The sequence below is a fragment of the Bos grunniens genome, chromosome 21 (genome assembly GCF_055505025.1).
Source record: "Bos grunniens cultivar Pamir isolate PY7600 chromosome 21, Bosgru_T2T1.0, whole genome shotgun sequence".
In the NCBI taxonomy this organism is placed as follows: Eukaryota; Metazoa; Chordata; class Mammalia; order Artiodactyla; family Bovidae; genus Bos; species Bos grunniens.
The window spans coordinates 44081867-44105721 of NC_141185.1; the positions used below are offsets into that span (position 1 = coordinate 44081867).

General features: G+C 48.1%; 1 protein-coding gene across 9 annotated transcripts in view; it reads right to left on the reverse strand.

The window, feature by feature from the left end:
- The window catches only part of ARNT2 (aryl hydrocarbon receptor nuclear translocator 2), a 204584-nt gene that overhangs the window by 108566 nt on the left and 72163 nt on the right, over nt 1–23855 (reverse strand). For all 9 annotated transcript variants that reach the window (XM_086364221.1, XM_086364222.1, XM_086364225.1 and 6 more), the window contains exon 5: nt 19857–20070. In XM_086364221.1, the coding sequence (XP_086220347.1) occupies nt 19857–20070 (214 nt within the window). The remainder of the gene's footprint in view (nt 1–19856; nt 20071–23855) is intronic.

Here is a 23855-nt window from a genome sequence, read left to right on the forward strand (position 1 = left end):
CTTAGCTACTGAAAAACAACAACGACAAGCCCAAGACCAGAACATTTGGGGTAAATCCAAAGCACAGAGTTCCACCACCGGTGACTAGCCACATCAACCTCAATCACCTGAACAACAGTTCTGAGAAGTCCCTGAGACCGAGAGCCTGACCACTTTCTCCAGTGCTTGCATTCCAAACATGAATCACACGAGTGCCTCGTGCTCAGCCCAGGCTCTGCTATTCATTATAAAATCGTCACCCCTCAGCCCCCCTGCAGCCAGAACCTCTTCTGCTATTTAATCTGTAGACAAAGTACAAATTCCTCATCCTGTTTGGAATATGCTGGAGTGTGATTTAAAGAAATACATTCCTCTCAGGGTATCATGCTTCAAAAATGCCAGAAATGCAAGCTCAAGGGGGAATGATTAACCCTACTCTCCGTCCTCGGCTGGAGAAGGGCTGCCTGGGGTGTGAACAGAGCCCAGGCTGACACGCAGTTCAAGAAGGCAAATGCAGGTCAAGCATCGCCTGCCCTGAAAATTGCTCCTGAAATGATCAGAGAAATACAAAAGGAGCATGGATGGACCCAGAGGCTGTCATACAGACTGAAGTGAGTCAGAAAAAAACAACTGTCACTTTTATGTGGAATCTAGAAAATTGGTACAGATGATCTTATTTGCAAAGCAGAATAGAGACACAGATGCAGGAAACAAATGTATGGACACCAAGGGGGAAGGGGTGGTGGTGGGAGGAATTGGGAGATTGGGATTCACATATATGCACCACTGTGTATAAAATAGATAACTGAAGAAAACTTGCTGTACAGCACAGGGAAGTCTACTCAGTGCTTTGTGGTGACTTAAATAAGAAGGAAATCTAAAAGAGAGGGCATATGTGTATATATATGGGGTTTAGTAATAAAGACTCTGCCTGCAATACAGCAGATGCAGGGTTCGATTCCTGGGTCCAGAAGATCCCCTGGAGGAGGTAATGGCAAGCCACTCCAGTATTCTTGCCTGGAAGAAGACTGGTGGGCTACCATCTATGGGGTCTCAAAAGAGTTGGACACAACTGAGGTAACCAAGTATGCATGCATGAATGTACATGTATACATATAACCGACTCACTTTGCTGTACAGCAGAGGGATCAGAAACATGGAGGGATTTCTGCAAGAAACTGTACATCTAAGGATGTGATGGGAATGGATATGAGCAGTTGTGTAGCCCAACAATTGCAAAGGAATAGGCTGCCTGAGAAGGATGTAAAAGAGTTCCCTAATAGAAGCCTCTATGGAAAAGACCCTGATGCTTGGAAAGATTGAGGGCAGAAGGAGAAGGGGGTGACAGAGGCTGAGAGGTTGGATGACATCACTGATTCAATGGACATGAGTTTGAGCATACTGTGGGAGATAGTGAAGGACAGGGAAGCCTGGCGTGCTGCTTCCATGGGGTTGCAAAGAGTCAGACACGACTTAGTGACAGACCAACAACAAATTCTGCAAGCAGGAAAGAGACAGGGGGCCAGAAAGCAGAGGAGAGGTTGCCCAGGGTCTAGACCCAGAAAAGCCAGGGGCAGAGCTCTCACATGACCTTGACTTACAGCAGCCACCTGCCCCATAAATTGGAGAGGCTGCTTCCAAGGGGCAGCATTTTGCTTAGAGCAGTGGGCGACGCTCTTGCCAGCTTGAGGCTGCCCAGTACACATAGCTGCCGCTGCCTGCAAAACCTCAGCCCTTCCCAGACAACCAGGCCCTCAACCTAAACAAACTAAGTTTCAAAGAAATATACAGTGACTTGAATCATTTCAAGTTTCAATAAATGTTAGAAACCCAGGATTAAAAAGGTGAGGGAGTGGGCAAGGTTAGCTTAATAGATGAAAATCATTAAAAGATGAAAAAATTCTACTCCAAAAAGAAGGAAGTTGATCTGAAAAGTTAGAAGAATACCATACCACTCCATGAAACACATTCTGAGACAGAAAACAATATTTCGGAATACCAAATCTAGGTGATATTTGAGGAGATCTTCTGTAAATAAAAAAGGGAACAATCTGAGACGAGGAAAGATTAGTTTTAGATGAAAAACATGATTTCGGCATTGAAAACTCGAGTGGAGGCAGTACAAAGTGACCTTGCTGAAAGCTCAGTTGATGAATTAGAAGGACCCACTGAGAAACTGTCCCAGAAGTCACAGGAAAAAAAGAAAAAGGAGGTGAGTGTGACAGGCAAACATCTAACATTCTGCGGCAATCATCAGGAGATCATCGCAGGAACGGCAAAACAGAGTTGACAGAGGAGACCAACACAGAAGAGAAACAATATAGTGACAAGTTAAATAAAGACTAAAAATGGCCCACATTAAAAAAAAAAAAACTATATGAAAATTCAGTAGAAAAGGGACAGTCTTTTCAACAAAGGTGCTAGAACAAATGGATTGTTGTTGTTGTTCAGTCACTCTGTCAAGTCCAATTCGGCGACCCCGTGGACTATATATATAGCACGCCAGGGTTCCCTGTCCTTCTCTATCTTCTGGAGTTTGCTCAAACTCATATCCATTGAGCTGGTGATGCCATCCAACCATCTCATTCTCTGTTATCCCCTTCTCCTCATGCCCTTAATCTTTCCCAGCATCAGGGTCTTTTCCAATGAGTCAGCTTTTCATATCAGGTGCCCAAAGTACAACTGGATATCCATATGCAAAAAAAAAAAAATAACAAAACTCCCAAAACCACATCTTGTCATGAGGATTAAATGAGAAATATTTGTGAAGTTACTTCACAGAGCATCTCTCTATATATTAGTTCCCTTCATTCTTGGATTCCAAATGAAACCATTTCCTTCCCTGGAGCAAAAAAGGCATAAAAATGAAGAACAGATTATGTGAATGTGCTTTCAGGGACCATTTCTTGCACATGGTTTGAATTCTAGTGCATAACTGTCCTCCAGGGCTACCACGGCCTGGTCTTTCCCCTCATCACACTGCATGGCCTTATTTACCTCCCCAAAGCCTACAGCAGCTTCCATGCCACAGGGCCTTTGCACATGTCAGTCCCATGGCTAGGGAAATGCTTGCCACTCCAGGCCCCAGTGGCAAAGAACCCACCTGTCAATGCAGTAGACCCAGGTTCAATCCCTGGGTTGGGAAAATCCCCTGGAGAAGGAAATGGCTACTCACTCCAGTATTCTTGCCTGGAGAATCCCATGGTTGAGGAACCTTGCAGGCTACAGTCCATGGCGTCACAAAGAGTCGGACACGACGTAGCAACTAAACCACCACCACAGGGGTGACCAAACTGGCTGAGCACAAGGATATTATTCCAAAGCAGATGGGACTGACTGCCAAGGCCATCAGCTCTGCCCCTGTGGACATTCCACAGAGTCAGGCGTGTTCTGGAAGATGCAGCGTGACCCAGAGGAATGTTGCCCCTGTGACTTCTGGGGTCCACACAGCACACTGCTCTAGTGACTCTAGGTCCCCAGCATACAAGCCTTCAACTCAAGGTTAAAGAATGACACTGTCAGCTACTCACTGGAGAGTAATTCATGTCATCACCAGAGAGCAGAGAACTGAAACCCGGATGGCTGCCTGAGAAAACTGGAGGATAAGAAAAGAATCTACAAAAATAACGGGAAAACTGTATGCAGATGTTTTCCTCAATTAACGTCTCCTGAGCAAGCAATAAACAGGAAAGATCAGTGCTAAATGTGCACTTCTCTTTAACCGTCAGGCGTGAGTCACAACCTTTCAGAGGGCAGTGTGTCTCTATTTTTTAATAAAGTGAAAGGAAACTATTTTAATTTTCTTGATCACACTGGGGTTTTTGCAATTGAGTTATTTTTAACCAAAGCATTACAAAATATGACCATCACGTGAGAATATTACTGAAACTGAAATCATACCAGCAGGAAGCGATGAGTCCAGATAATTTCATCTGTCTAAAAACAGTGCTACTCTACGTTATTTTTGTTATATTTACCTCTTATATTGATACATGGAGGGGGGAAAAGGGTCCTTGTCTGTACTTCTTGAGCATCAAAGTTAGGACAAAAGGGACTCCCCAGTTGGTCCAGTGGTTAGGACTCCATTCTCCCAGTGCTGGGGGCCTGGTTTCAATCCCTGGTCAGGGAACTAGATCCCACGTGCGGCAACTAAGAGTTCACATGCCAAAGCTAGCAACTAACACCTCGTGCAGCCAAATAAATACATTAAAGAAAAAAGACACAAAGTTAGGACAAAAGATACTTCATTAAGAAATCAAGACTCAGACTTCTCTGGTGGTCCAGTGGATATGAATCCACCTGATAATGCAGGGGACACGGGTTCCATCCCTGGTCTGGAAAGGTTCCACATGCCTTGGTGCAACTAAGCCCACGTACCACAACTACTGAGCCTGTGTGCTGCTACTACTGAAGCCCGCTCACCTAGAGTTTGTGCTCCGCAAGAAGAGACGCCACCGCACTGAGGAGCCCGCATACCACAAATACAGAGTACCCCCTGCCTGCCACAACTAGATAAAGCCCGAGCTCAGCAATGAAGACCTAGTGCAGCAAAATAAATAAACAAATAAATCATTAAAAAATAAAAGGAAGTCAAGACTCTTGCAAAGAGGTTCAAAAATGCTGAAGTTGCTCATTTTTCAATGGTGTTGTTAACTGATTACATTTTTAATACTTTGTTTCTTTGTGGTTTTGATCTTGCTAAACTCTCTCTCCTGGTGTAAAGCAGATGAGGCTGTATTATTTGATTGGATGGGGTTTTATCCGGCAGGAGATGCCCCAGGGTGCAGCATCTAGTTCATACTGACATCATCAGGGTTGCTTTTACAAACACAGATGCTGGGCTTGACACAGTGGAATCCAGAGAAATGGGGTGAAGACCTGATATCACAATTGTTAAAACATCCAGTGAGATTCTGATGTGCCTGGAGATATGAGAACCACTGTTTCAGGAGCCAGAAATTTTAAAAACGTATTTACAAAGTGGTTGTGTTTCAACCACTTCTTGGATGTTCCTCGGTTCAAGAATAGCCAGGATACAAAAATGGGCTTGTAGAAAACAGATCTTTAGGAGGAGATCTTAGTTTCAAAGAAATGCACCAGTGGTTCTTTCATGTGGTGAAATCTCAGAGTGAATCTGAAGCAAGATTCAGAGTTCTCAAGTCTAATTCACATGCCTTTATAATGGGATGGAAAACATTGTTGTGTTGTTGTTGTTTAGGTGCTCAGTCATGTCGAACTCTTTGTGACCCCATGGACTGTAGCCCACCAGGCTCCTCTGCCATGGAATTCTCCAGGCAAGAATACTGGAATAGGTTGCCACTTCCTTCTCCAAGGGATCTTCCAGACCCAGGGATCGAACCAGGTCTCCTGCATTGCAGGCAGATTCTTTACTGTCTGAGCCATTGGGGAAGCCCATTCAAGCTATACCCAAGTTAAAATGAGGTCACGCTCTTATCACAGAGGCTCCCAATTCAATACAATCAGCATCCTTATAGAAAGAAGAAATGTGGACATGGAGACATACAAGCATTTGATGATCGAGGCAGAGATGGGAGTGGCATGTCTGCAAGTCAAGGAGTGTCAGGATTGCTGGCCACCACCAGAAGCTAGGAAAGAGGCCTGGTACAGTCTCCTCATAGCTTACAGAAGGACTCAGCCCTGCTGACATCCTCATTCTGGACTCCTGACCTCCAGAACTGGGAGACAGTAAATTTCTGTTGTTTTAAGCTGCTCAGTTTGCGGTGATTTGTGACTGCAGCTCAAGGACACCATCCTAACCCCTGCCTCCATCACCTCCCCTGGACAATTCGAACACCCTCGTTACCCTGACTCCTCCCACACCCCAGGCTGGCTTCCCTACATGTTCTCCACTCTGTAGCTGCAATGAGCTTCTCAGAAGCAACATGGAAGCCAGGACTCTTCTGGTTAAAGACCTGCAGTGCCCTGGGTACGTACTGCTCTGGGACTAAGCACCCATGCTCCTCACCCACCGCCGTCTCCGTGGGTAGCCTTCAGCTTCCTTGCCAGGTCTCACAAAGCCTCACGCACTCACAGGAGCCCACTCCAGCCTGCCCTGACAATCCAGATCCTATGTTATTCATTCTCCCTGACCCCCAGCCTCTGCCTTCTTAACACTTGTCATAGTGTGTTGCGAGTGATCATTTCTTTGCTGTTTCTCTTCCCCACTGAACTGTAACCTCCATGAGAGCATCAGTCTGGTACAGACTGCATCAGTTTCGTGGGGCTTCACAGGTGGTGCTGTTGGTAAAGAACCTGCCTGCCACTGAAGGAGATGTAAGAGACACGAGTTCGATCCCTGGGTTGGGAAGATTCCCTGGAGGAAGGCATGGCAACCCACTCCAGTATTCTTGCCCAGAGACTCCCATGGACAGAGGAGCCTGGTGGGCTACAGACCTTGGGGTCGCAAAGAGTGGGATACGACTGAAGCGACAGAGCACACGTGTATCCCCAACACTCAGTACAGCATCTTGCACAAAGTGAGTAGGTACTCAATAAATACGTGCTGGATGAACGAATTAATCGACAGAACAAAGAGAGAAAGAGAGCATGCGCATCTTCACACCCCCTCCTCCTGAATGTGCAATAGATGGTCTCGAGCACAGGGTGGGAGGAGGAAGCCATCCTTTCACGACTGGACAAAACTCAGAAAGGTCACAGTCTACCTGCCTTCCCTTGTCAACAGTGCCAAAATCCTAAGTGACACTTTACTGGGGCAAGAAGAGGAATAAAGCAAGCAAGACAGTCTGGAAAACCACTGATTCAGATAGATGTTTGAATCTAATTTTCAGTTATTTAAAAGTGAATGAGGACTTCCCTGGTGGTCCAGTGGTTAAGAACCCACCTGCCAATGCAGGGGACGTGGGTTCAATCCCTGGTCCGGGAAGATTCCACATGGCTCAGGGTAATTAAATCCCTGTGCCACAACTACTGAGCCTGTGCTCTAGAGTTGCTGCTCTGCAGCAAGAGAAGCCACTGTAATGAGAAGTCTGAGCACTGCAACTAGAGAGTAGCCCCTGCGTGCCACAACCAGAGAAAGCCCACTTGCAGCAACAAAGACCCAGCACAGCCAAAAATAAACAAATAAATAAATATTTTTTAAAAAGTGAACGAAATCTCCCCAGTTTTCAAAGGCAATCATTAATACTATCCCACATGTTATGTCAGGCCTCCCAGGTGGCTCCAGTAGTAAAGAACCGACCTGTTCACGCAGGCAATATAAGAGATGTGAGTTCGATCCCTAGGTCAGGAAGATTCCCTGCAGAAGGGAATGACAACCCACTCCAATATTCTTGCCTGGAGACTCCCACGGACAGAGGAGCCTGGCGGGCTACAGTCCATAGTGTCACAAAGAGTCAGACATGACTGAAGTGACTTAGCACGCATGCATGTGTCACGTCGTGCAAACTTCACCACAGTCCTGTAGGTCTGTATCTACAGGTGAGGGACTGAGCCCAGGAGGGTTAAGTCATTCACCCAAAATAAAGGGTCGTGAACCATAACTGTCACCAGGTGCATCCGACTCCACATGCAGGGATCCTTCCACGATCCCCAGTGGCCTTGCCTCACCCCCATGCCCACCCCCATCATCCTCTAGCCACCCTAGTGAGCACACATGCAGGCTGGGGGAGCTCTCTCTGCTCTCCCTGCTGGCGGAGAAGTTGACTCTCCAGCCACAATCTGCGGATGTCTGTGCAAACACTGCCCAAGCCCTTTATCTGCTGTGACACCACAGCGATAATGAACCCAGCAGCCCCAGTTGGAAACCTGTCCAGATTCATGAAATAATTTTCACCATAAACAGGAGAGAAAAAGACCAACATTTGAGTAGCATCAGCAAGCTATGGACACAGGAAAGCAAAACAAGGCAGGTTGTATAAATATTTAACAATGAGAAAGAACTGAACAGGCGCCAGAGAGACATCTGGGGTAACACATCTAAGCAGGCTGTGGTTTCCAGTGGGAAAGGCACTAGGAAGACCTGAAAACAGCCAGCCCGCGAGGTTCAGATTTCACTCTCACGTGCGTTCACCAAGCACCTCTGGCGACCCAACTCTAAACGCTTTTTCCAGTGGCCTAAGTGTTTATTACACAATTGGGCAATTTCTAAGGAGCTGGAATCAAATAAACATGATTTCCTTGCCACTAACACACTTTATTTTGATTTCAAACAACAGAAATGCTATAACGGTGCTCATAGTTGACTTGGATAAAGTGGGGATCTTTTTTTTTGGCGGGGGGCACATGTACTGACGTTACCTAATATGGCAACAAACAGATGAACTGCTGAAGGTGTTTAGGATTTCAGGGTCTGGCATCAGTCCAAAGATGAAGTTTGGGTATTCCAAGGAAAATAAGCTATAGATTTTCAAGTCTGGTTTTCATGAAGTTACCTTTATGATTGACATTTGGAAATAGACCATCTTTCTCCAGAACTGATACCACCGGGGTGGACTTCCCAGTTCAGGGACCCCTGTGGGACCAATTATCGGCCTGACATTCTTCCCTGAAGGACCCAACTGTGTGGCTGAGTCTGACATAATTCTGTGCTCGCCCTCCTGTGCAAAGTGTCATGAAGGAGGCCCAGCTGCCTCGGTGGGTGAGGCTCAATGCTGACAACTGTTGGCTCTTTTCCCAGGCGTGCCTGCTGTCCTCTGTGCCGTCATTCATAACCGGGCTTGCTTCTGCTCCAGCCCGGGTCCTCAAGGGCCATCCTCAGCTCCTTGCTCCCCTCCTCTTCCCCGGTGGAGGATGGTAACCACCGACCCTGTGAACCTCCTCCCCACATGGACGGAGGGTCTGCCACGTGTGGGCTGCAAACCTCCTCCCCACACGGATGGAGGGTCTGCCACGTGTGGGCTACTGAGTGAGGTCCCGGAGCTGCAAACCTCCTCCCCACACGGACGGAGGGTCTGCCACATGTGGGCTACTGAGCGAGGTCCCGGGGCTGCAAACCTCCTCCCCACATGGACGGAGGGTCTGCCACGTGTGGGCTGCAAACCTCCTCCCCACACGGACGGAGGGTCTGCCACGTGTGGGCTACTGAGTGAGGTCCCGGGGCTACGAACCTCCTCCCCACATGGATGGAGGGTCTGCCACATGTGGGCTACTGAGCGAGGTCCCAGGGCTGCCAACCTCCTCCCCACATGGACGGAGGGTCTGCCACGTGTGGGCTGCAAACCTCCTCCCCACACAGACGGAGGGTCTGCCACGTGTGGGCTACTGAGCGAGGTCCCGGGGCTGTGAACCTCCTCCCCACATGGACGGGGAGTCTGCCATGTGTGGGCTACTGAGTGAGGTCCCAGGGCTGCGAACCTCCTCCCCACGCGAACGGAGGGTCTGCCACATGTGGGCTACTGAGCGAGGTCCCAGGGCTGCCAACCTCCTCCCCACACGGACAGAGAGTCTGCCACGTGTGGGCCACTGAGTGAGGTCCCAGGGCTGCAAACCTCCGAAGGCTGCTCCTCCAACTGCTCTCCCTGAAGGCCTGGCCTTGGACCCAAGAGCTGGGCAAATCCAAGCTGGTCAGCAGAAATTGCTGGGCCAGGACTTCCCTGGTGGCTCAGTGGTTAAGACTCTGCATTCCAATGCAGGGGGTGTGAGTTCAATCCCTGGTCGGGGAGCTAAGATCCCACATGCCTCAGGACCAAAAAACCAAAACATAAAACAGAAACAATGCTGTAACAAATTCAATAAAGACTTTAAAAATGGTCCACATCAAAAAAGTCTTAAAAAAAAAAAAAGTTGCTGGGGCCAATTCTACCTCTTCCTGCCAGTACCCAGCCATGCCTAGCAGTCGGAGGATGCCCCTGACTCCAACTGCTGCAAGTCCCCAACCACAACTTGCTGAATTCTTTAGTTCAGGGCTTCTCAGTCTAGACCGTGCACATAAATCCCTCGGACATTTCATTAAAATGTATAGGTTGGCCAAAAGGTTTGTTCGTGTTTTTCCATAACATCATACAGAAAAACCCAGATGAACTTTTTGACCAACCCAACAGACTCTGAGTCGGCAGGCTCAGGATGGGGCCTAGGATTGCATTTCTAAGAAGCTCCCAGGAGACGAAGGTGCTGCTGGTTCACAGAGCACACTTACTACATCTTACCAGGGTCTACCTCCCAAGGTCAAATACACATGTGCCTTCAGCTTCATTGTTCATAAGACTCTTTATAAAACCATGTATCCCCATCTTTCTGAGGAGGAATGCTAAACTCAAGACATGAAGGAGCTTGACAAAGTCAAAATAGAGGTGGACTCAATCCGGGTGATTTGAGCTCAAGTTCCAGGATGGTTTCTGAAAACCAGTGATTCTCAGATTTCAGCATGCAGCAGAATGATGTGGAGGGTGGGAAAAAATACAGATTACTGGGCCCCTGGCACCTCTGATTCAGTAGGTCTGGGGTTCAGCCCACAATTGACATCTCTAACAAGTTCACAAGTGATGCTCACACAGTTGGACCAGGGACCACACTTTGAGAACCACTGCACTAGACCAGGGGATCCTGGAGACCCCTGGGGAATCTGACTGTAGTCTCAAAGCTCTGACACCATCTACAACTCATGTGACCCTGAACTGGACTGCTGCCCTGTCTTCCCTCTGAGCACGGCCCCCAGAGTCCAGGGTTGGACTGCTCTGCATGTGCTACATCGGGCCAGGCCAAGGCTTTCCAGGCTTCTTTGTATCTCAATGCCTCAGAAGAAACAGATGTTTTGTCTGCATTGAGGATGAGCTCCATCTGTAGGAGCTGCTGGGCCTCAGCTGTATGGTCCTGGGAAGCTCCCAGTGAGATGTCAAGCACCATGCTCCTCACCTGTGAAATAAGTTCAACACAACCACCACCACCACCACCCGCCCTCGTTCCATGAACAGAACTGCACTCAGGCCCAGAGGAGTGAGGGTTCTGAAGCCCACCTGTGCATCAGAATCAACAGAAAGCTTTTATAAAGTACCAGTGCCAACCCCTTCCCCCAGTCCTAGGGCAGGGCAGGTGTATTGGTCACCTCTCCTCACAAGATTGGGTCTAATCTGCAGCATGTTTCTACTAACATAGGGTAGAAACGTGCTATAAGAATGTAAGACAAGGGCTTTCCCGGTGGTCCAGTGGTTAGGAATCCGCCTGCCAATGCAGGGACACCAGTTTGATTTCTGGTCGGGGAAGATTCCACACACCTCAAAGCAACTAAGCCTGTGTGCCACAACATTCTAGAGACTGCATGCTGTAGAGCCCGTGCTCCACAAAGAGAAGCCACCGCAACTAGGGAGTATCCCCCAGTCGTCTCAACTAGAGAAAACCCTGCGCTCAGCAACAAAGACCCAGCACAACCAAAAACAATACATTATTTATCTAATTAATTAATTTAAAAAGGTAAAAGAGTCTGCTATAGCTATGAATAGTTCACTGTTGGGGTTGGGTGAGAAAAGAAAAGTGAAACGAGCACTGAGTCCCGCAGGCGTCGTCCCCTCTCGCAGACGAGCAGGAAGACTGCAGAGCCTATGTAGCATCCTAACCCCTCCCAGGAGCAGTGTGATGACAGGTCGTCAAGCTGAGCTGGATGAGCAGGCTTCCTGGGGAGCTGCTCCCTGTGGCCCGACCGCGGCCCGGCCAAACCCAGTGATCCAAGACTGAAAGCATCTCTGGACTTCGGCAAAGCTCTTGGGAAGATAGGGAAGCTTAATCACAGCTGATTGGGACATGTGAATCATGCACAGGAGCTTTCCGGCTAAAGCCTTTGGGGAGCAACCCTGCTGAGGCTCGCCCCAGATTATCAAAAATCATTTGGAATAGTTAGGAAATGGGGGTCCATTCATCCAACAACAGTTGGAAACGCCTGTCGGTGATGAGAAGGACAGGCTGTGTCCCAGATGAGCTTTCTATGGCCGTGCAGAACAAGTATTTGTTGAATGAATGAATACATGATTTAAATTTTAAAGACTTTATTGAATTTGTTACAATACTGTTTCTGTTTTATGTTTTGATTTTTTGACCACAAGGCGTGTAGAATCTTGGCTCCCTGACCAGAGATCGAACCTGCACCTCCTGCATTGGAAGGTGAAGTCTTAACCACTGGACCAAAGGGGAAGTCCCACATACATGACTTTTAGAAAGTAATGACTGGATAAAGAAAGAGATGGAGAGAGGAAAGAAGGAAGGAAGACAAGGGAAGGAAAGAAGGAAGGAAAGGAGGGAGGAAGAGAGAGAGAAAGGGAAGAAGGGAGGGAGAGGAAGAAGGAAAGAAGGGAAGACAGAAAGAAAAAGAAAGAAAGAAGGAAGGAGGAAAGAAGAAATATAATCCAGCCTTGCTTATACTCTGTGCCTTTGGACACTTTTAACAACTGCAAAGTTTTTCCTTATATTGAACCAAAAGGCTGACCCAATTCTCTGAATAAAGAGCCAAGCAGAAACAGAGCCACAGAAAATCAAAGTGGGGAAAGGGACCAATAAACCTAGTCTGACAAGTCCATGGATCCAGGCACTTCCTACACAGCGCAGTGCTCGAGGTCACTGAACAGGAGTCTCCAGTGTCTGCTAGCCAGGACCAGGGCTGTCCCTGTCCCACAGGGAGAGGGTCAGGGGACAGGGCTGGGGGATGGGAGGGGTCTTAGGCTACATCGTGTAAGACACAGAGAAGGCCTTGCCCCCTCTGTGCTCTCCTGGGCAGCTGGCTGCACTGCTGGCCCTCTGAGCCCCACCCCTCGGGCGCATCCCGTTACAGTCATAGACTCTGGTACCACTGGGACCCCTCCTTGGTTCCTCTCCCTCCACACAGTGAGCTGGAGCTCAGGTCACTCTGAGATCCATAATAATTATTTCTGATGGAGGGCCCCTCCCTCCATCAGCCTTCTACCTGACCACTGCCCTCCTCCATACCTGACACTGGCTCCATCTTCAGCTCAGAATCCTGTCACCCCAGTCTCCCCAGCATTCCCAGTAAGAGGAGATGCTCCCCATTCTCTGGGAGAACACCCACCCCTCCCCAGGATCACCCTGAGCCTGGTTCTCCCAGCCAGCACCAACTTGCGGTCAGCCTGCTCGGCATTCCCTTCTCCCTTTGAGTGACTGCACTAACTTCCCCAGGAAATCACATCTCCCCTGCTCTTGGGTCCAAGTGTCTTGGGTGGAGACGCTGGCCTCACAGGCCAGCTCAGTCTCCCTGGCCACTGGAATAGGGCAAGGCAGGTGGCCCAAGCTGATCCAGGAGAGCCAGTCCCAGGATTTTTGCTAGAAGTATTGAAAAGGCAACCTATTTCTGCTGGTGTTATAAAGCTTTGTTGTTCAGTTACTAAGTTGTGTCTGACTGACTCTGCGACCCTGTGGACTATAGCCCTTTACGCTCCTCTGTCCATGGGATTTTTCAGGCAAGAATACTGGAGTGGGTAGCCATTCCCTTCTCCAGTTTTGGAGGTGAAGGGTATGTTTAATACCTTGAAGCTGGTAATGGTATATGGGTGTGGGCCTAAGTCCAAACTCATCAAATTGTATACATTTAATATGAGCAATCTTTGGTATATCAGTTGCACCTCAATAAAGCTTTAAAAAGAAACAAAGCTAGGAGAAAAGACACACAGTTGATTCTCACCATTCGCAGTAGTTTTGTTCTGTGGAGTCACTGCAAACAGTGAAATGAGCAAACACTGAACCATTGCTCCTAAGGGAGATTGAGGGTTATGTTCCTGCCAGCCTCTGGTCACAACACTCTATTAATCAATGGACACAGAGTCTTATATTCTGTGTTTCTATTTAAAGACAACTTCTTTAACACATCTTGATTCATAACACTGAACTCACAGTCAACAGCACTTATGACTCATGCCTGAACGAGGTTTATCCAACACACGTCTTCTCTCCAGAGGGCACATTACAGCCCTGTGCTTAAGGACACTAGAGAGACTTCAGCACCGCTCTAGGGGGTCACATTAAACAGCAAAATCACTGACAGAAAGCACAAAGAGACCAAACGTCACAGCACAAAACACGAGAAGAGCACGTGTTTCTAGTTATGAGGGCTGAGACCAGAAGGCAGGGTGTCCTCCCGTGTGGCCTCTGTGCCAGTCCTCAAATGACCTCTAACACTTCGTGGGTACTGATGTTGGGGTTACAAGTAAATTTTGCTACTATCAAATTCATCAACATCAAATGTGCGAATAACAGAGACTGACTGTGCTTTCGCTAGCAGGGCTCAAATTACCTGGATCCTTCTGAGCCTGAAGCCAATACACCCCTTTCAGTTCCACGAGCCCATGAATTTCCTTCTTCACTCAATCCCCTGGAGTTGATCTTCTGTCACTTGAACCACGCCGGTTCCATGGCTGCTCTTTCCTATTGGCATGGAGGTCTCTGGGAGGAAGGCACTGGTTCCCTCTCATCAGCCTTAGAACCCTCAACATCCCCATGACCCCTGCAGAGGGAAAGTTCAGCACTGCCTGCCCCCACCCCCCAGGCATTGTTTGCAAAGAGATTTTCCAGGTTTACATCCGGAGTCATTCAGTGGGAGATGACAGATCCCATTGACTCTCCTACCAAGATAAGTTCTCACAAGGAGCTGGGTTCTTCTTGTGAGTAAACACTCCTCAGCAGGATCCCCTTCAAGCTACAGCCAATCCGAGTCCTGGAGAATGAATATGCTTTCTCTGTGGCTCTTCTTTTTCCCTTTGGGAACTTTATTGATTCGAACCTAAGAAGCTGGATGTGCAAAATCTCCTGGTTACTGGCTATCCAATTTCAACTGGATACTGGCCATTGAGAGGCTTCCCAGGTGGCGCTAGTGGTAAAGAACCCACGTGCCAATGCAGGAGACGTAACAGACGCAGGTTCAGTCCCTGACTCAGGAAGATCCCTTGGAGGAAGTCACGGCAACCCTCTCCTGGAGAATCCCATGGAAAGAGGAACCCGGCAGGCTGCAGTCCATAGGGTCACAAAGAGTCAGACACGACTGAGACACTTGGCATGCACACAGTTTCAGTCATTTCTTGATCTCTTTTCCTTCTACTCAAAAGCCACTTATATAATTGTTCAGAGACAGAAAACTCCACCCTTATTTCATGATGCATGTCTCTGTGTAGCATTTTAAAAACAATTATTTAAAAATAATACTTAAAGTATAATTTTAATTTTCATGGAAAGCTAAGATTCAATTAACTTTTTCTTAGAGATCTGAAAACATTTCCCCACTTACTTTTGATGTCCTGTGTTCTGCATAGCTCTTCGGTTTCCAGGGCCAATGTTGCCACCCTGCCCCAGCAGGCTGTGACAACCCACAAGGAAGCGTTCATGGGAATGGGGTCCAGAGGGGCCTGTGGGTGTGGCCCTGAGGCAGGAACCTGGTGGCAGCTTTTAGTTCCTCTTCTCCAACCTCCTACCATTTCTCCAATCAGTGGATTAGACTCTATACCGGGGCCTTGGGCAAGAGGGTAGAATAGAGCTACAAGGGCCCTAGCAATGTCCTAGGCTGAGATAAGGAGCACAAGAGGCAGAGAAGAACGGAACCAGCCAAGATCGCAGACTGCAAACCAGCAAGGGGCTCCCAAGGCCCTCCCAGCACTTTCTCTATGAGCAGTGTTGCTGCTGCTAGGTGAGGGTTTTCCCCAGCCCCTCCTCACATTGATAAACCTCGCTTTTATTCACAGACAAGTCACATCATTGCACTGGTCCACACCACTCCATGAGATGGTTGGATGGCATCAGCAATTCAATGGACATGAATCTGAGCAAACTCCGGAAGATACTTGAGGACAGGGAAGGCTGGCATGCTGCAGTCCATGGGGTCGCAAAGAGTCCGACACCACTTAGCAACTGAACAATTCCATGATACCTGGTTTCCATTCCAAGGAGACTTTGTGAATCTTCTGACACACTCTTTGTCACCACTCCTCCAGCCAGGGGAAAAATTTTAATTCCACAAAGAAGAACTCCCTCACCACCACCACCCCCAGTGACAACAGTTCTGTGCAAGCACTGTTTTTCTGGGATCCTCAAGTCAGCATGGGCATCTGCAGGCCCCACTGTCATTAGGTGGCTTGTCCCCCGGTCACCACGCACACGCAAGGCCCCACATGCTCAGTCCAGGACGCCCTGCAAAACCTATGCATGGAACAGGGACCCTCTACTGACTGGGAGGCTCAGAGAAGGGGAACTTCGTTGGGTCAAGTGTGCCAGGCTGCCCTGGTTAAATCAGCCCCACCCCAGCAGTTCTTGCCTGGCTCCACACCCCACCTCCCATCCGATGCCCCATCCAATGGGCCATGTCATCTCTCTCCGGGCCTGAAACCCACCATGCCTAAGGACAGGAGGGTTGAGAAACCCTAGTCCAATCACTGAAGGCACCATATTGTCCCTGTGGTTTTTTATTACTAGTTTTCATTACATCTGTACTTTGGCTGGCTGCAAAGCCCAGCTCCCGCCCAGTCCTTGGTCCAGCAAAACCCTGAGGCCCTATCCCAGGCTCCCTGCGCTGGGTCAATATGCTTTCACGTTGTGTGTCCTGGGAGATTCGCACTGCACGCTCTCTGGTTCCAGAAGAGACCCGGTCCTCTTCACCACCCTTCTCCACCCAACCTCATGGAGCCCAGCCACTCAGGGTTCACTGGCTCTTCTCTGGCATCTTGGAGAACTCACTCCACTACACCAGCTCTGGCTGCCAAGGCCACCATCCAACGTCCACTCCAGGGACCTTTCTTTCCAAATGTGGTTCACGCTGCCCTTTTCAACACTGCCACACACATTAAAACTTCCCACAGACAGAAGTGTCCACCCAACTCTGGCAAGCCAGTTTGTTAAACCCTTGATCCGGAAACTGACCTGCCTTTGACCATCACTTCCCCCACCCACTGACTACCACAGCTGGGTCTCCTGACTGCTTTCATAAAGCCACATCCTGTGTTCACATACTGGAGTCGGGGGAAAAAAAGACCGCTCTTTTCAGGGAAGGTGATTTCAGCTGTCAAACCAACACTTCCTGGCTGATGTATTCTCCCTTTCACATCCCTTCCAAGATCGTTAACTTCCCAAGGCGTGTCCCCTACGATGTCTGTAGGGAGTTCTCTCGTTCAGCCCCAGCTGTGCAATGGCAGACCATGTCTTTCTCTGAGTTTGTTTCAGCACCGTTGTTTTACACATACGGAGAGCTCATCCCTGCACATCGTAGACACTGTCCACATACCTTAATCCTTCATTACCTTCCTCCTTTGTGTGTGTCATTGATAACCAACACTGAGAAAATTACTATTATTGTTCAGAAACAGCAGTACTCCTGTCATTTTTTAAAAACATTTTAAAAATTAATTTTATTGGGGTATAGTTTGGTAGTATGGTATAGACCCAGCTCATCTTGAGTGGTGAGAAGACTGGACATGGGACTCCTATCCAGAGATTTGGGCCCTTTGGAGAGAGGGGCTTCCCCGGTGGCTCTGACGGTAAAAAACCCACCTGCAATGCAAGAGACCCAGGTTTGATCCTTGGGTTGGGAAGATCCCTTGGAGAAGGGAATGGCAACCCACTCCAGTATTCTCACTGGAGAATCTCATAGACAGAGGAGCCTGGTGGGCTCTAGGCCATAGGGCTGCAGAGAGTCAGACTTAACTGAGAAACTAACCCTAACACAGAGCGAAAAGGTGGCTGTCTGCAGCCCAAGAGAGAGCTCTTACCAGAAACCAAACCTGTCAACACCTTGATCTTGGACTTCCAGCCTCCAAAACTGTGAGAAAATAAATGACAGTGGTTTAAGCCACCCAGTGTGTGGCATTTTGTTATGTCAACCCTAGCAGACTGCTGCTGTTGCTGCTGCTAAGTCGCGTCAGTCTTGTCTGACTCTGTGCAACCCCATAGACGGCAGCCCAACAGGCTCCCCCGTCCCTGGGATTCTCCAGGCGAGAACACTGGAGTGGGTTGCCATTTCCTTCTCCAATGCATGAAACTACAATATAAAAGCACTGCCTCACTGCTCACCAGGCTTCTGCTGAACACCTACTGTGTGCCGAGCATTGAAGAGGTACTTTAGGCAGACTCAGAAGAAAATGAGACTCCAGTGGCTCTTGGTGTTGGTAGGAGGAACACGCTGCACAAACAGATCTGTCATAAAGCGGAACATAGGGATCATGGTAGAAAGTGTTGCTCAACCACATCCGACTCTTTGCAACCTCATGGACTAGAGCCCCCCAGGCTCCGCTGTCCATGGAATTCTCCAGGCAAGAATACTGGAGTGGGTGGCCATTCTCTTCTCCAGAGAATCTTCTAGACCCAGGGATCAAACCTGGGTCTCCTGCATTACAGGCAGATTCTTTACTGTCTGAGCCACCAGGGAAGCCCTATCATGGTATACTCAGCTCTCCTATAATGCTTTTTTGAAAAAGCAAATCTTGGGACTTCCCAGGTGGTCCAGCAGTGAAGAGTCCGCCTTGCAATGCAGGGGGACACAGGTTCATTCCCTAGTCGGGGAATTGAAACCCCACAGGCCAAAGAGCAACTAAGCTCATGTGCTGCAACTGTTGAGCCTTCAAGCCACAACTAGAGAGTCTGTGCACTGCAACGGAAGATTCCGCATGACACGACAAAGAACCTACATGCTGCAACCAAGACACAACACAGCCCAATAAATAAACAAAATAATTAAAAATGCAATTCACTGATACATTGGGTGACAATTTGATCAGAATGTGAATTCTGTGTTTGCTTATGCTTGATTTTATCTGTAAGAAGGACTACATGAACACAGAAACTGCACCCAGCTGAATAGAGCCACACCGGAATTCACAAAATGTACACACTCTGGCACACAGCAGCTGCCCTGATTTACCACGTGTGTTATGAGCCACAACTATCCACATGCTGTGTTACAGCTCTTGATTTCTGCCTGATTTCACACAATGATCCTTGGACCACTTTCACACCAACACCCAAGTTCTGAGGCTCACTTAAACAAGTCAGCTTCAAGTCAGGTTTCAAGGTCAAGTGCCATAAATTTCTTAGCCACTTAATGTGTCAAGCAATGCTCCCATTTTTATTAGGTTCCTAGTTTTGTTCTTATCTAAAAATCTAGCCCACTTTCCCCTCCCAAGCCCTCTGGTTTTTATTTCATGATTTTGTTTCTTGCAGTGATTTTTATAACATGTTATTTTGTGGTATAGCAGAGCTAACTGTATTTTAAATGTCTCAATAAGAAATTTCACTTCCCATAAGTAAGGCCTGGAAAATCAACACCTATGATTAGGTTCATAAATAATCACACACTTGTGGGTTGTGGCTAATGTGTAAACAATGCCTCCTAGTGGCAACATCCCATAATTGGAGGTAAAATATAGGAAAAAATCATGCGTTAACACATGTATACCTGTGGTGGATTCATTTTGATATTTGGCAAAACTAATACAATTATGTAAAGTTTAAAAATAAAATAAAATTTAAAAAAAAGAAATGAGTTTTTAACATGTTACAGGATAAATGAAACTATTAAACAAGTCAAACCCTTTATGAAAGCAGTCAAACATTTTCTTCACCTGTAGGCAACTTTTTCTGACCTCAAACTTCCCAGTACTTTTAAAATTTACTTATTTTAACTGGACGATAACTACTTTACAGTATTGTGATAGCTTCTGCCATACATCAGGGTGAATTGACTGTAGACATACATGTGTCCCCTACTATTCTGTGCCCCCCCACCTCCCTCCCCACCCCATTCCTCCAGGTTGTCACAGAGCACTGGCTTTGGGCACCCTTCGTCATCATCAAACTCCCACAGGCTATCTATTTTACATATGTAATATGTAAAATATTTTACATATGTAATATATTTGTTCCAGTGTTATTCCTTGGTATGTTTAAGGAAAGAAGATTTTCTCTAGGGAGAAAACTTGAGCGACACTGACCTGTCATTGAGTTTTCTGAGGTGCACAGCTGCTCTCTCAGCTTCTCCACGTCGTCAGGATGTACCTGCTCATAGAGGGTGCTCCCGAACCACTCTGACTGGGGTTGATTCAGCACAGGGGTGACAGAGTCGGACACGTAAATCACTCTGCCCGTCTCAGCTGCCACTACAAACAGAAACCCGTCAGCCGCTTCAAGGATGAGATGCTTCAGTTCCTGGGAAGAGAAGATCACGATGAGGACCTGACATGGACAAACCCAGGTCAGGTAAACAGTCTTATTAGCAACCTTCAATTTTCATTCAGAAGCTCATTATGATACACAAATGCTTTTAGGAACTCTTTTTTTTTTCCCGGAAAATGAGCTTTAAAAGTGCACAAAGCAGACTTCCCTGGTGGTACGGAGGATAAGAATCTGCCTGCCAATGCAGGGGACACGGGTTCAATCCCTGGCCCAGGAAGGTTTTCATGTGCCAAGGAGCAACTAAGTTTGTGCACCATAACTCTGAAGCCCATGCACCTAGAGTCTGTGCTCCATTAACAAGAGAAGCCACTGCAATGAGAAGCCCCCACACCACAAGGAAGAGTACTCCCTGCTGTTCACAACTAGAGAAAGTCCACTCAGCAATGAAGACCCAGTGTAGCCAAAAATAAATGAATAAGTTATTTTTTTAAAAGAAGTTCAGAAAGCTCATACTAAGCCCTAAGATACAGCTGCTCCAAACACAGTTAACTGTCTTTAGTCCTCTTTTTTATGATTTTTTTTAAATGTGGATCATTTTTAAAGTCTTCACTGAATTTGTTAAAATATGCTTTTATTTGGCCATGAGGCATGTGGCATCTTAGCTCCCTGCCCAGGGATCAAACTCGCACCCCCTGCATTAGAAGGCAAAGTCTTCATCACTGGACCACCAAGGAAGTCCCTCAACTTGCTCTCGCTTAAGGAAAGAGGAAATTCCCAGCCCAGTGGAATCAGAAAGTATTGGGTCACAGAGGTGTGAACGGCCTCTCCTACATTTTCAAACTGCAGTCATGTCACTGGAGCACACGATGGTCCGGGAAGGGAGGGGAGGACCACGAGAAAGTGGGAAGAGAGAAGGAAAGGCAGCAGGCGTCTCCCCAGCCACCGCCTGCCATGCTGCTAGTGCTCCCACTCCTCTTCTCTTCCTTTCTGAGCTGAATGCTGGCAGTGGATATGAGGGCCTCACTTTACATCGTCTGTCAAACTCCCAGAACTCTGTGACAGCTGACATCTCAACAGAGTCCCAGGGTAATCCCAGGAGGTGGCAGGGATACCAACATTGTCCGTGTCCCTTGGCGGTGAGAAGAGAGTTTAACTGTGCCAGCCCTGGAGTCACACTGACTCACAGGCTCATGACTGTTGGTGCCGGCAGGAAGGATGGATGAATGGGCGGCAGGAAGCCCTCAACATCCCGAGAGGGATGCAGAGTGGGCAAGATCAACTTTGTTCAAATGAGATGCCTTTTCTTTGCAGTGCCTGCAGGCAGCCCAGGGGCAGCTGTCTCCCCTGTCAGTCTCATGTCAGGCTCAGGGGCCCTTTCCTGCTGAATGCAAGGGGCGCCGTCCCTGCAGGACTTGGGGACCAACTCTTCCACGTGTGCCAGAGTCCACAGCCAGCTCTCCATCCGCCTCACACACTGCTCAGGCCCCAAAGAAAAAAGGGATTCTTCTGGTCAGCGGTTGGCAAACAATTCTTGCTGGGAATTCTTTGCTGTTTTGTTGTTTAGTCGCTAAATTGTGTCTGGCTCTTTTGTGACCCCATGGATTGTAGCCCGCCAGCCTCCTCTGTCCATGGACTGTCCACAGACTGAACCCACAGCTCTAACATCTCCTGCATTGGCAGGCGGATTCTTCACCACTGAGCCACCTGGGAAGCCCCAAATTCCTTGCTTCCGTGTAATTGCAGGTGGGCTTTCCTGGTGGCTCAAGTGGTAAAGAATCCATCTGCCAAAGCAGGAGACTCGGGTTCGATCCCTGGGTTGGGAAGATCCCCTGGAGTAGGAAATGGCAACCAGCTCTGGTATTCCTGCCTGGACAATCCCCAAGGACAGAGGAGCCTGGCAGACACAGAGGAGTCCATAGGGTCACAAAGAGTTGGAAACAACTGGGTGACTAAACAACAACAACAAAAACTGGAAGCCCTGCTGTAACAGAGTAAGGGCCACCTGTGTGGAGCCTGGAGCACCCGGCCCCGCCCTTGGCGTCCGACCTGAGGGCGCCCAAAAGCTCAAAGACTAGGAAACGTGAGTCAGCTGGTGAGCAGAACCCAGGGAGGTCTCCGAGCCCTCGGCTGAGTCAGAACTCTAACATCCTTTGCCTGGGAATTGGGTGCGGAAGCGGGCTATACAATCATTTTTTAAAGAAACGTTTATTTTCCCCCTTTGTCTTGTTTCGCACTTCCGCTGTGCCATCCCTCTTGATGATGACTTAGTTCAGAAGACTGGGTCAGCAGTTTTATTTTCAGTGTTGAGATGGTCTTCCCAACAGGAAGGACGGTAACACATAAAACAGGTTGTCTGGGAAAGTAGAGAATTCTGTCTCCAAAGGAGAGGAAGTGGACAAGTTGACTCCATTTATGTTTTCACAGTTTCAGCCCTTTTTAGGGACTGTGGGAAGGGCTTATAGGCCAGAGCTCACCCTCCTCACGGGCCCCTCTTTCTACACCCTCCCCTCTGGTTTTCATCTTCTGGGAGCACCCCACTCATGACCAAGGTCCTGTGCCCTGAATCCAGAAGCAGTCTTGCCCCTCTCTTTGTTAAGCCAACAGGAAGGTCTCAAAGCGCAGACGGTGGAGTCAAAGGAGACCACCAACTCCAGCTCTTCCACTTCACTGTGCAAGTCTGGGCTCTGGATGTAGTATCTTTGGCTTCTGGCTGTTTTTTTTTTTTTTTTTTTTCCATGCTTTTTTCTTGGGGTAGGGGGAAAGATTTTGTGAGGTTAAATGAGATCTTGAATGTGAAGGACTTAGTAAGGGCTTGGCGAACAGTAGGTACTTAACATATGTGGCTGTTGTCATTATTAACAGCCTACCAAGGAACGGAGAGATGAATGGGGGGAGAGGATGCATGTGACTTGCATAACTGCCTTCTCTCTTTTCTCCATTTTCTTTCTTTTTTAAAAAGCATTTTAAAAATATATTTATTAATTTGGCTGCATCAGGTCTGAGTTGTGGCATGTGGGATCTTCACTTGTAGCATGCAGACTCTTAGTTAGGGCATGCAGGATCTAGCTCCCTGACCGGGGATCAAATCTGGGCCCCCTGCATTGGGAGCACAGAGCCTTTAGCCACTGGACCACCAGGAAAGTCCCCCCATGTTTCTAATCCCCAGTCACTTAAAGAAATTAATGTCAAATAGGGACCCCAACAGGGTTTTTATAAGGATTAAAGAAATGTAGAGGAAAAGCCTTTTACTAACCCCAGCGGTTAGGACGTGCATAATGCATTTCTGTCTGCTTACCTGCCAGCTAGGCTTCCCTGGTGGTTCAGATGGTAAAGAACCCGCCTGCCAATGCAGGAGACCCTGGGTTCAATCTCTGGGTGGAGAAGATCCCCTGGAGGAGAGCAAGGCAACCCACTCCAGTATCCTTTCCTGGAGAATTCCATGGACAGAGGAGTCTGGCAGGCTATAGTCCACGGGGTCACAGAGAGTCCGACATGACTAAACGATTAACACTACTTTCACACTATCCACCAGCTAGTCATCTTTCATTCCACTCCAGCCCCGTGTTAAACACTCTACTCTGCCTCCTCCCTTACCTGTCTCCACAACCCTGCCAGGTGGGAGCCATTGCTGTGTTAACCTTAACCCTTTTACAGAGGTGGAAATGGGTTGGGCATTCTGCCCTGGACTACCGTGTTCCATGGCTCCCAGCGAAGGTCACCCCACTGCCACAGCTCTTCAAACCTTGAGATGAAGAGCATATGGGCACTGGGATGACAAAAAACCCTTGCTAAAAAGTCTGCCACACAGGAATTCATGT